Source organism: Cherax quadricarinatus, chromosome 3 (assembly GCF_038502225.1).
Source record: "Cherax quadricarinatus isolate ZL_2023a chromosome 3, ASM3850222v1, whole genome shotgun sequence".
Taxonomy (NCBI): domain Eukaryota; kingdom Metazoa; phylum Arthropoda; class Malacostraca; order Decapoda; family Parastacidae; genus Cherax; species Cherax quadricarinatus.
In genome coordinates, this window is record NC_091294.1 from 44,072,163 (window position 1) to 44,086,353 (window position 14,191).

Consider the following 14,191-nt stretch of genomic DNA (forward strand, 5'->3'; position numbering starts at 1 on the left):
CTGATCCATCTTCACCCTTTCTTGGGTTTGCGCACAGTACTTATCACAGTCAGGACTACAATCTTCCTATGAGTTCCCTAAATTATTTTTATATATTTATTTTTTTAACACATCGGCCGATTCCCACCAAGGCAGGGTGGCCCGAAAAAGAAAAACTTTCATCATTCACTCCATCACTGTCTTGCCAGAGGGGTGCTTTACATACAGTTATAAAACTGCAACATTAACCCTTTGAGGGTCGACAGGCCCTCTCCGAAACTCGTTCTCAGGGTCGGCCAAATTTAAAAAAAAAAAAATTATTTTCTCTTATGAAAAGATAGAGAATCTTTTCCTGATCATAAAGACACCAAAAGTTTGAAATTTGATAGAAAACTTACGGAATTATGCTCTCGCAAAGTTAGCGGTCTCGGCGATGTTTACGCATCGGCGATTTTGCCCACTTTGAGCCCCATTTTCGGCCAATTTCACTGTACTAGTCGACAAAAAACATGAATATTTCGCTAGAACTCCATTTTTTCTATCGAATGGGTGCAAGAAACCACCCATTTATAAATTCAACTATCCAGTACAGTGGTCAGAATTTAGCAATTTTGCCAATTTCACACAAATTTCAAAAGATGCCAATTTCCGAATAGGGTCCAGAATAAACAAGAAAGACATTCCTGGCACTAAAATGACATTTCCTCTAGTCATTAGTCACGTCTCAAGGCCCCTCTTATATTCTTTTGCTTTCCACTTTGAATTTTTATTCTCACAAAAAATATAAGATTTACTGTTATGCAGACTACTGCATTAGTGTAAAAAATGGTATAAATATTATTGGTGCACTTGTGAAAGAATATTAGACTCACCAGTTGACCTGTATTGCACGCTTGGCACGATTTGTTTACTTTTGAAGTTTGGTAAAAATCGAACATTTCTGCTACTTTGAGCTCAATTTCAAGGCACCTTTCATTGTAAAACCAGTCAAAATCATCTCAATTTCTATAATATGTCTTCCATTCTATAAAATGAGACCAAGAAAACTAGAATACAACAATAAATACCATACGAAAATACACTGCAAAGTCGCTGATTTATTAAAAAAAAATGGTCAAAGTTTTTTTTTTCTCATTATGCACTGTGTGCTGCAGGATTTTTTTTAGACTGTGCACACTGACCACATAGACCCATTCTTTCATATGAAGGCCTACCAGCTTTCTCCCACAAGATTTGAGGCCGCTAGAATTTATGAGTACTAGTACGTCAAAAACCCCTACGCGTAAGACGTACTAGTACGACCAAAACCCTCAAAGGGTTAACATCCCTCCTTCAGAGTGTAGACACTGTACAGTGGACCCACACTTAACGATCACCTCCCAATGCAACCAATTATGTAAGTGTATTTATGTAAGTGCTTTTGTAGGTGTATGTTTGGGGGTCTGAAATGGACTAATCTACTTCACAATATTCCTTATGGGGACAAATTCGGTCAGTACTGGCACCTGAACATACTTCTGGAATGAAAAAAATATCGTTAACCGGGGGTCCACTGTACTTTGCTCACACTCCAACAGCATGTCAAGTATTAAAAACCACTTGTCTCCATTCACGCCTATCAAATACGCTCACACACGCTTGCTGGAAGTCCAAGCCCCTCGCACACAAAACCAGCTTTACCCCATCGCTCCAACCCTTTCTAGGCCGACCCCTACCCTGCCTTCCCTCCACTACAGATTTATACACTCTCGAAGTCATTCTGTTTTGTTCCATTCTCTCTACATGTCCGAACCACCTCAACAACCCGTCCTCAGCCCTCTGGACAATAGTTTTGGTAATCCCACACCTTCTCCTAATTTCCAAACTACGAATTCTCTGCATTATATTCACACCACACATTGCCCTCAGACGTGACATCTCCACTGCCTCCAGCCTTCTCCTCGTTGCAACATTCATCACCCATGCTTCACACCCTTAAAAGAGTGATGGTACAACCATACTCTCATACATTTCCCTCTTTGCTTCCACAGACAAAGTTATTTGTCTCCACAGACTCCCCTCATAAATTCAATGATTCACCTTCTCCTTCATAGACCCATCTGCTGACACGTCCACTCCTAAATATCTGAATACATTCACCTTCTCTATACTCGCTCTCCCTCCAATTTGATATTCAATCTTTCATCACCTAATCTTTTTGTTATCCTCATAACCTTACTCTTTCCTATATTCACTTTTAATCTTCTTCTATTACATACCCTACCAAATTCATCCACCAACCTCTGCAACTTCTCTTCAGAATCTTCCAAAAGCACAGTGTCATCAGCAAAGAGCAACTGTGACAACTCCCACTTTGTGTTTGATTCTATATCTTTTAACTCCATACCTCTTGCCAAGACCCTTGCATTCACTTCTCTTACAACCCCATCTATAAATATATTGAACAACCACGGTGACATCACACATCCTTGTCCAAGGCCTACTGGTACTGGAAAATAATCTCCCTCTTTCCTCACTACCCTTGTAAAAACTCTTCACTGCTTTCAGTAACCTACATCCTACACCATACACCTGCAAGATCTGCCACATTGCCCCCTATCCACCCTGTTATATGCCTTTTCCAAATCCATAAATGCCACAAAAACCTCTTTAGCCTTATCTAAATACTGTTCACCTATATGTTTCACTGTAAACACTTGGTCTATACACCCCCTACCTTTCCTAAAGCCTCCTTGTTCATCTGCTATCCTACTCTCCGTCTTACTCTTAATTCTTTCAATAATAACTCTACCATACACTTTACCAGGTATACTCAACAGACTTATTCCCCTATAGTTTCTGCACTCTTTTTTATCCCCTTTGCCTTTATACAAAGGAACTATGCATGCGCTCTGCCAATCCCTAGGTACCTTACCCTCTTCAATACATTTATTAAATAATAGCACCAACCACTCCAAAACTATATCCCCACCTGCTTTTAACATTTCTATCTTTATCCCATCAACCCCAGCTGCCTTACCCCCTTTCATTCTACCCACTGCCTCACGAACTACCCCCACACTCACAACTGGCTCATCCTCACTCCTACAAGATGTTATTCCTCCTTGCCCTATACACGAAATCACAGCTTTCCTATCTTTATCAACATTTAACAACTCCTCAAAATATTCCCTCCATTTTCCCGATACCTCTAATTCTCCATTTAATAACTCTCCTCTCCTATTTTTAACTGTCAAATCCATGTGTTCCCTAGACTTCCTCAACTTATTAATCTCACTCCAAAACTTTTTCTATTTTCAACAAAATTTGTTGATAACATCTCACCCACTCCGTCATTTGCTCTCTTTTTAGATTGCTTCACCACCGCTCTCTTAACCTGTCTTTTTTTCTCCATATACCCTTCCCTCCTTGCATCACTTCTACTTCCTAAATTGTTTCACTTATATTGTCTTGCTCATACTCAACAGTACGTGTTGCGCAGCAGGTGTTGCGCAACTTAACATTAAGATCGACAACACTCTAATTGTCAGACATAATGAGGGCAAATTCCTTGGCCTATACCTCGACAACAACCTAAATTTCAGCACCCATATCCAATACATAACAAAAAAAGTATCCAAAACGGTGGGGATCCCCTCCAAGATACGATACTACGTGCCGCAAACTGCCCTTCTCACACTATACCATTCACTTATATATCCATACCTCACCTATGCTATCTGTGCTTAGGGTTCAAGTGCAGCAACACACCTAAAGCCAATAATAACCCAACAAAAAGCTGCAGTAAGAATAATCACTAAATCCCATCCTTGGCAACACACCCCCCCACTCTTCATAGATCTAAACTTACTCCCTGTTCAGAGCATTCACACTTACTACTGTGCAATCTATATCTACAGGACCTTAAATTTCAATATTAACCTTGACCTAAAATGCTTTCTTGATAGTTGTGACAGGATCCACAGGCGTAACACCAGACACAAACATCTCTGACATTCCCCGTGTTCGACTAAACCTTTACAAAAATTCAATGTATTTCAAAGGACCTAAAATCTGCAACACCCTACCTGAAAACTCTAGAACTGCAGACACATTCATCACTTTCAAAACTACAGTCAGAAAACATCTTATCTCCCTGATACACCCCGACAACTAACTACATGATAACTACCTGGTGGTTCACAATTACACTCACTCACCCACTGACTATAAACCCAGAAATACTAAACTTAATCTTAAAATAATAAATTCTAACTAGTCATAAGTTTGCCTATGATACTCCAATATAGACACTTTGTATTGTGCCAAAACAAAAGCATTCACATTGCTAAACTCACAAATTATAATGTAGTCACTTAGCCTTAATACCATAATCTGTAAGGATTTAATGTTAAGAATTAATCTAAGTCTGCCCGAAATGCCTAGCCATGCTAGGTGTCCAAGTGGCCCCATCTGTAATTAGTATTTTATAACATGTAAACCACACAATACCCAAAACCTGTAAATGCCACATTGTAACCCTTATAGAGAATAAACTTGAATTGAATTGAATTGAATTGAATTGAACAGGGTAAATCTCAAAAACCACTTCTCTCCACTCTGATCAAATATATTCATACATGCCTGCTGGATGCTTAAACCCCTTCCTTACAACCACCCTCACCCCTCCTTTCAACCCTTCCAAGAGCATCTCCCTTCACCTCCTTCCATCCACTACAGATTTGTACATTCTGTTGGTCAATTAATCTTACTTCAATTTTTCAAAATAATCAAACCATATCAACAACCCATCACGATTCCCTGACTTATACCTTTCGTACAGGTAATAAGATAAAATGCACAGGACTTTCTAGGTTCTCCCTAAAACATCTACATCCTAGAGTAATGTTTCTCAGCCAATATGCCAGATGACCCACAAGTGCATTTATGGTTTACCTAGCCTATAGTCCCCACAGGGGCTTCACCTCATTTCTTGAGAAACTCTGTATTAGAGGATCATGTTAAGAATTCAATACTATTAAAAAAATAACATACTAGTGGAAGTATTTCTGGTGGTGTTGCTACTGCTGCAGTATTTTGTAAAGTATACTCGTACATGGCCAAGCGCTCCTCTCTCGAGAAGTTAGCTGTCAGTTCCCCTGCAGATGCTGGAGACTGGCGAGTGTCTGGAGCAGCTGGTGAATGATGACACAGTATTTGATAATCTGATCAACATCACCTGAACATATACTTAACTCTTATATCTTCTGTGACACACTTATGAGAATGAATAACATAAAACCAATGGTATTTTTCAGATGCTGAACAGTATGATAATTTACTGTACCACAGCTCTAGTATTTACTTCAGTGGTCACTAATTTATATATACGTATTGTCAGCCAGTGCCATTCAAACACTTACATTTTAAACAGGTTATGGAATTTTGAATTTTGTGATTTACTATTGTACCTTAATACTAAATTTAAAGTACCTATCTTAAGCTAACAAGTGATGCATATTCTGTAGCAATTAACAAAACTACTTCATATTTCAAATAATGGACAATTCTAAACATCAACTTGGTTATTTTTTAAACAATCCAGTGAGATCAATTTGAGTGTATTGGCTAGAATTGAATCATAACATTCAAAGTACTCATTACATGCTTTTTTCCACATTTTCTTGCTCAAATTCCTCTTTATATTTTATACACTATATAATCTGCAAACAGCAACACCATATTGATGATGCAGTACCTAGGGAACTGTATATCCCAGAAGAGCAAATATGCTAAGGAAATGCTTAATAAGATAAAATATGTAAAGTTCTTGTATTGCAAGTGAATAAAAGGATACATGGAATCCAGATACATACTGCTGAAAAGAAAATAAACAGCATCAGTCAAGTGTGGGCAGTGTACCAACAACTTAATATTTTATATATATGATTGAGATTTATATATACTATTGTGGCGAGATTCACACCAACTGTTAGCCTTCGAGGGATACATGCATCACAATTAATTACAAAATGATTAATTACTGACCTGTTTGCTTGTATGGTAACAGCAAGTTTCTTTGTCTGTTTGCATCTGTAAAGAAAATATAGAGTTGAACACTTAGGCCAACTTTTCTCCATACTGTATTCAATACTGTACTTCAATGCAACTTCTCAAACTTAAACCACTGTACAGTAGTCCCCTTGTATCTGAGGGGAGGATACATTCCAAGACCTACCATGGATACCCAAAACCATGGATAGTAGCGAACCCTATACGTACATAAGTCATTTTTTTGCTTACATACATACCTATGATAAGGTTTAATTGATAAATTTTATACAATAAGTTGAGAATTATCACTTTTTCACTGATGGGAAGCACTTTACAGTTTCTTCTAGGCAATCGCTACTTTTGTGCTTTGATGTCATTATTAAACAAAATTAAGTTATTTTCAGGCCATGGCAAACCACAGATAACTGAAACCGTGGAAAACAAATCAGCAGATCTGGGGGTTCTACATTATTACACATCATTTTCTGAATATTGAGGTACTGCACATCAATAGTATTAAAATACACATTATTATTATTATTATTATTATTATTATTATTATTAATATTTTTCAGCAAATTGGCCATCTCCCACTGAGGCAGGGTGACTCAAAAAAGAAAAAAACACTTTCACTACCATTCAACACTTTAACCACCTCCAAATTGCTAGTCTGACTGAGTCTGGTTAATCCAATAACCTCATTAATATCAAGCACATATAGTGCAACATGTATAGTGTAAATTGCCCCACTTTTTATTGCTGAACATATAATGCCTTAATTCAATTCCTTGTTCTTTTTTTTCTGTCTCCTGCCTTGTTAATAATATCAGTTAAAAAATTACACATACAGTACAGTGGAACCTTGACTTACGAGTGTCCCAACATACGAGTTTTTTGAGATACGAGCCGTCGATGGGTTGATTTTTTGCTCTGAGTTACGAGCCAGCTCTCCCCCACCCCCCCCTCAACCCAAAACCTGGACACCTCTCTTGTTTATCTATTATTTCATGCTTTAATTCCAAGGAAATCATCCTCTTTTTTTTATCAGCCCTGCCCTTTACACTTACTTTCTTAGGACCCATGGTTAGAAAAGCAAAATTGGCAAAATGATTGTCAAAAATGAAAGCAAAGCAGGGGAGAGCTGCTCCCACAGCTAGGTAAACTGTGCACTGAGTTGACTTCATTCTAAAGCTCTCGTTGTTTTAATAATGTATTATTATTATTATTAATTTAGGGAACTGAAGCTCTATCGTTATTATAATAATTATTATTATTATAGCTATTATTGTTGATAATTTAGGAAACTGAAGCCCCTCACCAGTGTCAAGGTTCCTTGATGCTGGTGAGGGGCTCTTAATCTAGGGAATTGGATATGTGCTCTAGTTCCCTAAATTAATAATAATAATAAAAATGGAAATCATCATCATCTTCTCAGCACTGTCCTTTACACTTACTTTCTTAGGACCCATGGTTAGAAAAGCAAAATTTGGCCGAATAACTGTCAAAAACGTAAGCAAAGCAGGAGAGGGCTGCTCCCACAGCTAGGTAAACAGTGCATTGGGTTGACTTCGTTCCGAAGCTCTCGTTATATTAATGTATTATTATTATTATTATTAATTTAGGGAATTGAAGCTCTATCGTCATAATTATTATTATTATTATTATTATTATTATTATTAATAATTTAGGGAACCGAAACCCCTCGCCAGCATCAAGGTTCCTTGACACCAGTGAGGGGCTCTTGATCTAGGGAATTGGATAAGTGCTCTAGTTCCCTAAATTAACCCTTAAACTGTCCAAACGTAGATCTACGTTTTTTCAACATTTGAAAGTATGTAAAAAAAGTAGAGCTTCTTTTTATATTTTACATTTGAAAACATGTAAAAAAAACTTTGATCTACGTCTTTTTTTTTTTTTTGTTATATTTGAAAATATGTAAAAAAACGTAGATGTACTTTTGGAGCACTACGCATGTGAACACAGATCTGTTTGGACAGATTAAAGGTTAATAATAATAATAATAATAATAATAATAATAATAATAATAATAATAATAATAATAATAATAATAATACAATTAATTATTATAATAATGATAGAGCTTCAGTTCACTAAATTATCAATAATTATAATGATAATAATTATATAATTACAATTACGTACGTATTTTGTACATAATACGTATGTAATATTTATTATTATTATTTTTATTAGCACACTGGCCAATTCCCACCAAGGCAGGGTGGCCCGAAAAAGAAAAACTTTCACCATCATTCACTCCATCGCTGTCTTGCCAGAAGGGTGCTTTACACTACAGTTTTTAAACATGACATCTCCACTGCCTCCAGCCTTCTCCTCGCTGCAACATCCATCACCCATGCTTCACACCCATATAAGAGCGTTGATAAAACTATACTCTCATACATTCCCCTCTTTGCCTCCAAGGACAAAGTTCTTTGTCTCCACAGACTCCTAAGTGCACCACTCACTCTTTTCCCCTCATCAATTCTATGATTCAACTCATCTTTCATAGACCCATCCGCTGACACGTCCACTCCCAGATATCTGAATACATTCACCTCCCCCATACTCTCTCCCTCCAATCTGATATCCAATTTTTCATCACCTAATCTTTTTGTTATCCTCATAACCTTACTCTTTCCTGTATTCACTTTTAATTTTCTTCTTTTGCATACCCTACCAAATTCATCCACCAACCTACCAACTTCTGCAACTTCTCTTCAGAATCTCCCAAGAGCACAGTGTTATCAGCAAAGAGCAACTGTGACAACTCCCACTTTATGTGTGATTCTTTATCTTTTAACTCCACGCCTCTTGCCAAGACCCTCGCATTTACTTCTCTTACAACCCCATCTATAAATATATTAAACAACCATGGTGACATCACACATCCTTGTCTAAGGCCTACTTTTACTGGGAAATAATCTCCCTCCTTCCTACATACTCTAACTTGAGCCTCACTATCCTCGTAAAAACTCTTCACTGCTTTCAGTAACCTACCTCCTACACCATACACCTGCAACATCTGCCACATTGTCCCCCTATCCACCCTGTCATACGCCTTTTCCAAATCCATAAATGCCACAAAAACCTCTTTAGCCTTATCTAAATACTGTTCACTTATATGTTTCACTGTAAACACCTGGTCCACACACCCCCTACCTTTCCTAAAGCCTCCTTGTTCATCTGCTATCCTATTCTCCGTCTTACTCTTAATTCTTTCAATAATAACTCTACCATACACTTTACCAGGTATACTAAACAGACTTATTCCCCTATAATTTTTGCACTCTCTTTTGTACCCTTTGCCTTTATACAAAGGAACTATGCATGCTCTCTGCCAAACCCTAGGTACCTTACCCTCTTCCATACATTTATTAAATAATTGCACCAACCACTCCAAAACTATATCCCCACCTGCTTTTAACATTTCTATCTTTATCCCATCAATCCCGGCTGCCTTACCCTCTTTCATTTTACCTACTGCCTCACAAACTTCCCCCACACTCACAACTCTCACTTCCTCACTCCTACAAGATGTTATTCCTCCTTGCCCTATACACGAAATCACAGCTTCCCTATCTTCATCAACATTTAACAATTCCTCAAAATATTCCCTCCATCTTCCCAATACCACTAACTCTCCATTTAATAACTCTCCTTTCCTATTTTTAACTGACAAATCCATTTGTTCTCTAGGCTCCCTTAACTTGTTAATCTTACTCCAAAATTTTTTCTTATTTTCAACAAAATTTGTTGATAACATCTCACCCACTCTCTCATTTGCTCTCTTTTTACATTGCTTCACCACTCTCTTAACCTCTCTTTTTCTCCATATACTCTTCCCTCCTTGCATCACTTCTACTTTGTAAAAACTTCTCATATGCTAACTTTTTCTCCTTTACTACACTCTTTACATCATCATTCCACCAATCACTTCTCTTCCCTCCCACACCCACTTTCCTGTAACCACAAACTTCTGTTGAACACTCTAACACTACATTTTTAAACCTACCCCATACCTCTTCGACCCCATTGCCTATGCTCTCATTAGCCCATCTATCCTCCAATAGCTGTTTATATCTTACCCTAACTGCCTCCTCTTTTAGTTTATAAACCTTCACCTCTCTCTTCCCTGATGCTTCTATTCTCCTTGTATCCCATCTACCTTTTACTCTCAGTGTAGCTACAACTAGAAAGTGATCTGATATATCTGTGGCCCCTATAAACATGTACGGTGTCAAAACTGTCAGTGGTGACAATAAGGCAGGAGGAGGTGCATTTCCTACTTAAATCGCTTGACCAAGAAAAGGCTGTGGGCCCAGACAAGTTGAGCCCAAGATTGTTGAGAAGATGTGCAGACCAGCTAGCAGCACCTCTAACTCGCTTCTTTCAGCACTGCCTAGTACAGTGTAAATGGCCCTCTCTATGGAAAGAGGCGAATGTAGTCCCTGTTCACAAAAAGAAGAGCAGAGCAGAAATCAGCAACTACAGACCAGTGTCACTCCTGTCAATCACTGGTAAGATCCTCGAGACAATAATCTCAAGACAAATGACAGAGTTTTTTGACTACCACTCACTACTTTGTGATCGTCAATATGGCTTCAGGAAAGGTTACTCTGCTGCTGATCTGTTGTTAAACCTCTCCACTAAGTGGCACCAGTCACTGGATGATTCCAAAGTCAGCTGTGTGGTAGCACTGGACATTGCTGGTGCTTTCGACTGGGTGTGGCACCAGGGCCTCTTAGCAAAACTTCAAGCACTGGGAATTGCAGGCTCTACGCTATGTCTCCTCAGTGACTACCTTCATGGTAGATCTCTAAGTGTAGTTCTCAATGGAACGGAATCAGCAAGACATCCTATTGGGGCAAGTGTTCCACAAGGAAGCGTGCTGGGTCCATTGTTATGGAATGTCTACTTCAACGACCTTCTTCATCTCATCCCAGAATCACATGCATATGCAGACGACTGTACACTGACATTCACTTATCCAAGAGAAGAAATGCCAGCTGCTCTAAGCTACATCAATCACCAGCTGAGAGCTATATCAGCTTGGGGAAATAGATGGCAAGTAACATTTGCACCTGAGAAAACGCAAATGATGATCGTCTCTAGGCACCATGATGGTAATGCTGGTGCAGTAGTAAGGATGAATGGGAGGATGTTGGCACCTGGAGAAGAAGTTGATATCCTTGGGGTGAAATTTAACTCCAAGCTAACCATGAAGAACCATGTTGTAAATCTTGCAAACAAGGCAGCCAGGAAGCTTACAGCACTTCGCCGTATCTCCCATCTGCTTGACAGTAGGGGTTGCAAGATCCTGTACGAGGCACAAGTACGCTCACACCTTGAGTATGCTCCACTTTATTGGTTTGCCTGCCCCCCCCCCCTCTCATCTGCGACTGCTTGACAGAGTAGAGAACAGAGCAAGACGTCTCATCTCTCGCCTGGACCCATCCTGGATAGATCTGTCATTTCAGCAGAGCCTTCAACATAGGAGGGATGTGGGTGGCCTTACTGTTATGTACAAGGCCAATATTGTCAAAATACCACACTTGGATCCACTTTGAGGACAGCGTGAAACAAGCTTTTATGCCACAAGACGGGCAGAAAGCAGCAACTTCACTCTGGCTGTACCCTTCTCCAGAACATCACTCCATCTGAGATCATACATACCCAGGATGACTAGAGTATGGAACACATTCGTACAGCATAATGATGTCAACGAGATAAAGTCAGTTGATCAAATGAAAATGCTGGCCCACAGATGGCTCCAACTTCATCCTGTTTCCTACTTGTATGTCTCATAACAATAAAAATGCTTTCAAATGAGCTGATGTAGGTAACAGCTCTTACCTTGCCAATAAAGTTAGGAATCCTTAACCTGTAAATAGCTGTCAATAAAGCTAGGGATCCTTAACCTTGTCAAACCCTGTGTAAAAAAAAAAAAAAAAAAAAAAAAAAAAAAAAAAAGTCTACAACAGTCTTTTATCTACCAATACATAATCCAACAAACTACTGTCATTTTGCCCTACATCATATTTTGTATACTTACTTATCCTCTTTTCCTTAAAATATGTATTACCTATAACTAAACCCCTTTCTATACAAAGTTCAATCAAAGGGCTCCCATTATCATTTACACCTGGCACCCCAAACTTACCTACCACACCCTCTCTAAAAGTTTCTCCTACTTTAGCATTCAGGTCCCCTACCACAATTACTCTCTCACTTGGTTCAAAGGTTCCTATACATTCACTTAACATCTCCCAAAATCTCTCTCTCTCCTCTACAGTCCTCTCTTCTCCAGGTGCATACACGCTTATTATGACCCACTTTTCGCATCCAACTTTTACTTTAATCCGCATAATCCTTGAATTTACACATTCATATTCTCTTTTCTCCTTCCATAACTGATCCTTCAACATTACTGCTACCCCTTCCTTAGCTCTAGCTCTCTCAGATACTCCAGATTTAATCCCATTTATTTCCTCCCACCGGAACTCCCCTACCCCCTTCAGCTTTGTTTCGCTTAGGGCCAGGACATCCAACTTCTTTTCATTCATAACGTCAGCAATCATCTGTTTCTTTATACACTTTATATAAACAGTTTATTTCTTTACATTCTGTAGTGTATTATGATTTATTGTGTTTATATACGATACTTTCAGTGTTTTCCTTAGAAAACTAGTGATCTACTGCAGTTAGCCTCAAAAATACTCTGTTTTCTCTTACAATAAGAGCATGGGAAGATACTCTCAGTACATACACACAGGAAATGGCGGACGCTTCTGCCGCTGCCTCTGTCACCATATTATGGCCTATTTTATTCGTTCTAGAGTACAGTGGACCCCCGGTTAACGATATTTTTTCACTCCAGAAGTATGTTCAGGTGCCAGTACTGACCGAATTTGTTCCCATAAGGAATATTGTGAAGTAGATTAGTCCATTTCAGAGCCCCAAACATACACGTACAAACGCACTTACATAAATACACTTGCATAATTGGTCGCATTCGGAGGTGATCGTTATGCGGGGGTCCACTGTATATATCATGTTTCTGTGTTAATTATATTGTTTATTATGTCATATTAGTTTATTATGTCATATTAGATGAATTGTGGTAGATAAATAAGCCGTATAGTGATAATAGCATTACATTCAAGTATTTTTTTCTCGGCTATCCAGAGTTCAGGAACGGATTAATGGCTTTTCAATTAATTTAAATGGGGAAAATTAAACCATACCCCCGGCCGGGATTGAACCCGCGGTCATAGAGTCACAAAACACCAGCCCGTCGCTAACGCGACGGGCTGGAGTTTTGAGACTATGACCGCGGGTTCAATCCCAGCCGGGGGTATGGTTTATTTGCAATCGTGTCATTACGATTTCTTGAGTCATGTTGACGGGAAAATTAATTTGATGTACGAGTAAATTGAGTTACGAGCTAGCTCCTGGAACGGATTAAACTCGTAGGTCAAGGTTCCACTGTAGTATACTGAAAAGTATTGTGCACTCATTTGTCTAGCAAAAAGGAGTATATGTACATATATTTATTTTATACAGTCAACTCCAAATGCCCTACTCTACCTAACCCCCACATTTTTTTTATTATAAAGTAATTACAGTTTTCTTAACATACTAATTGGTTTTATTTATTTTCAAATTAAGCCACTTCCAACTTCTTTGTGCTAATACATGTATAGTACAGTGGAACCTCAAAAATCGAACGTATCTCATATCGAACATTTCGAAAATAGGACCATTTTTTCAGACAAACTGTGTCCCTATTATCGAACGTGCCCCTATTTTCGGACCGCCGGGTACGGGACCTGTCTGCCGCCCGCTCTGTCCGCATCCCCGTGCAGGCGCCGTGAGCAGTCTAGCTTTGTTTATGCTTGAGTGAACACTAACCTGCGCTCTCGTTCATGCATTTTACGATTATTTCGTTGTGTTTAGTGCTTGTGGGACTGTGAAATAAGCTGCCATGGGCCCAAAGAAACTTGCTAGTGGTACCCCTGTGATAAAGAAAGTGAGAAACACCATAGATGTGAAGAAGGAAATAATACAGAAGTATGAGAGTGGTGTGAGACTTGTTGAGCTTGCCAGGATGTATGGGAAAAACAAGTCGACCATCGGTTCTATCCTGTCAAAGAAA

At 38.8% G+C, this 14,191-nt stretch overlaps 1 protein-coding gene across 2 annotated transcripts in view; it reads right to left on the reverse strand.

The window, feature by feature from the left end:
* Positions 1 to 14,191, reverse strand: part of LOC128685365 (U11/U12 small nuclear ribonucleoprotein 48 kDa protein) — a 49,774-nt gene that overhangs the window by 17,582 nt on the left and 18,001 nt on the right. For both annotated transcript variants that reach the window (XM_070091534.1, XM_070091537.1), the window contains 2 exons: positions 6,007 to 6,051; positions 5,014 to 5,153 (listed from right to left, as the gene is read on the reverse strand). In XM_070091534.1, the coding sequence (XP_069947635.1) occupies positions 5,014 to 5,153; positions 6,007 to 6,051 (185 nt within the window). The remainder of the gene's footprint in view (positions 1 to 5,013; positions 5,154 to 6,006; positions 6,052 to 14,191) is intronic.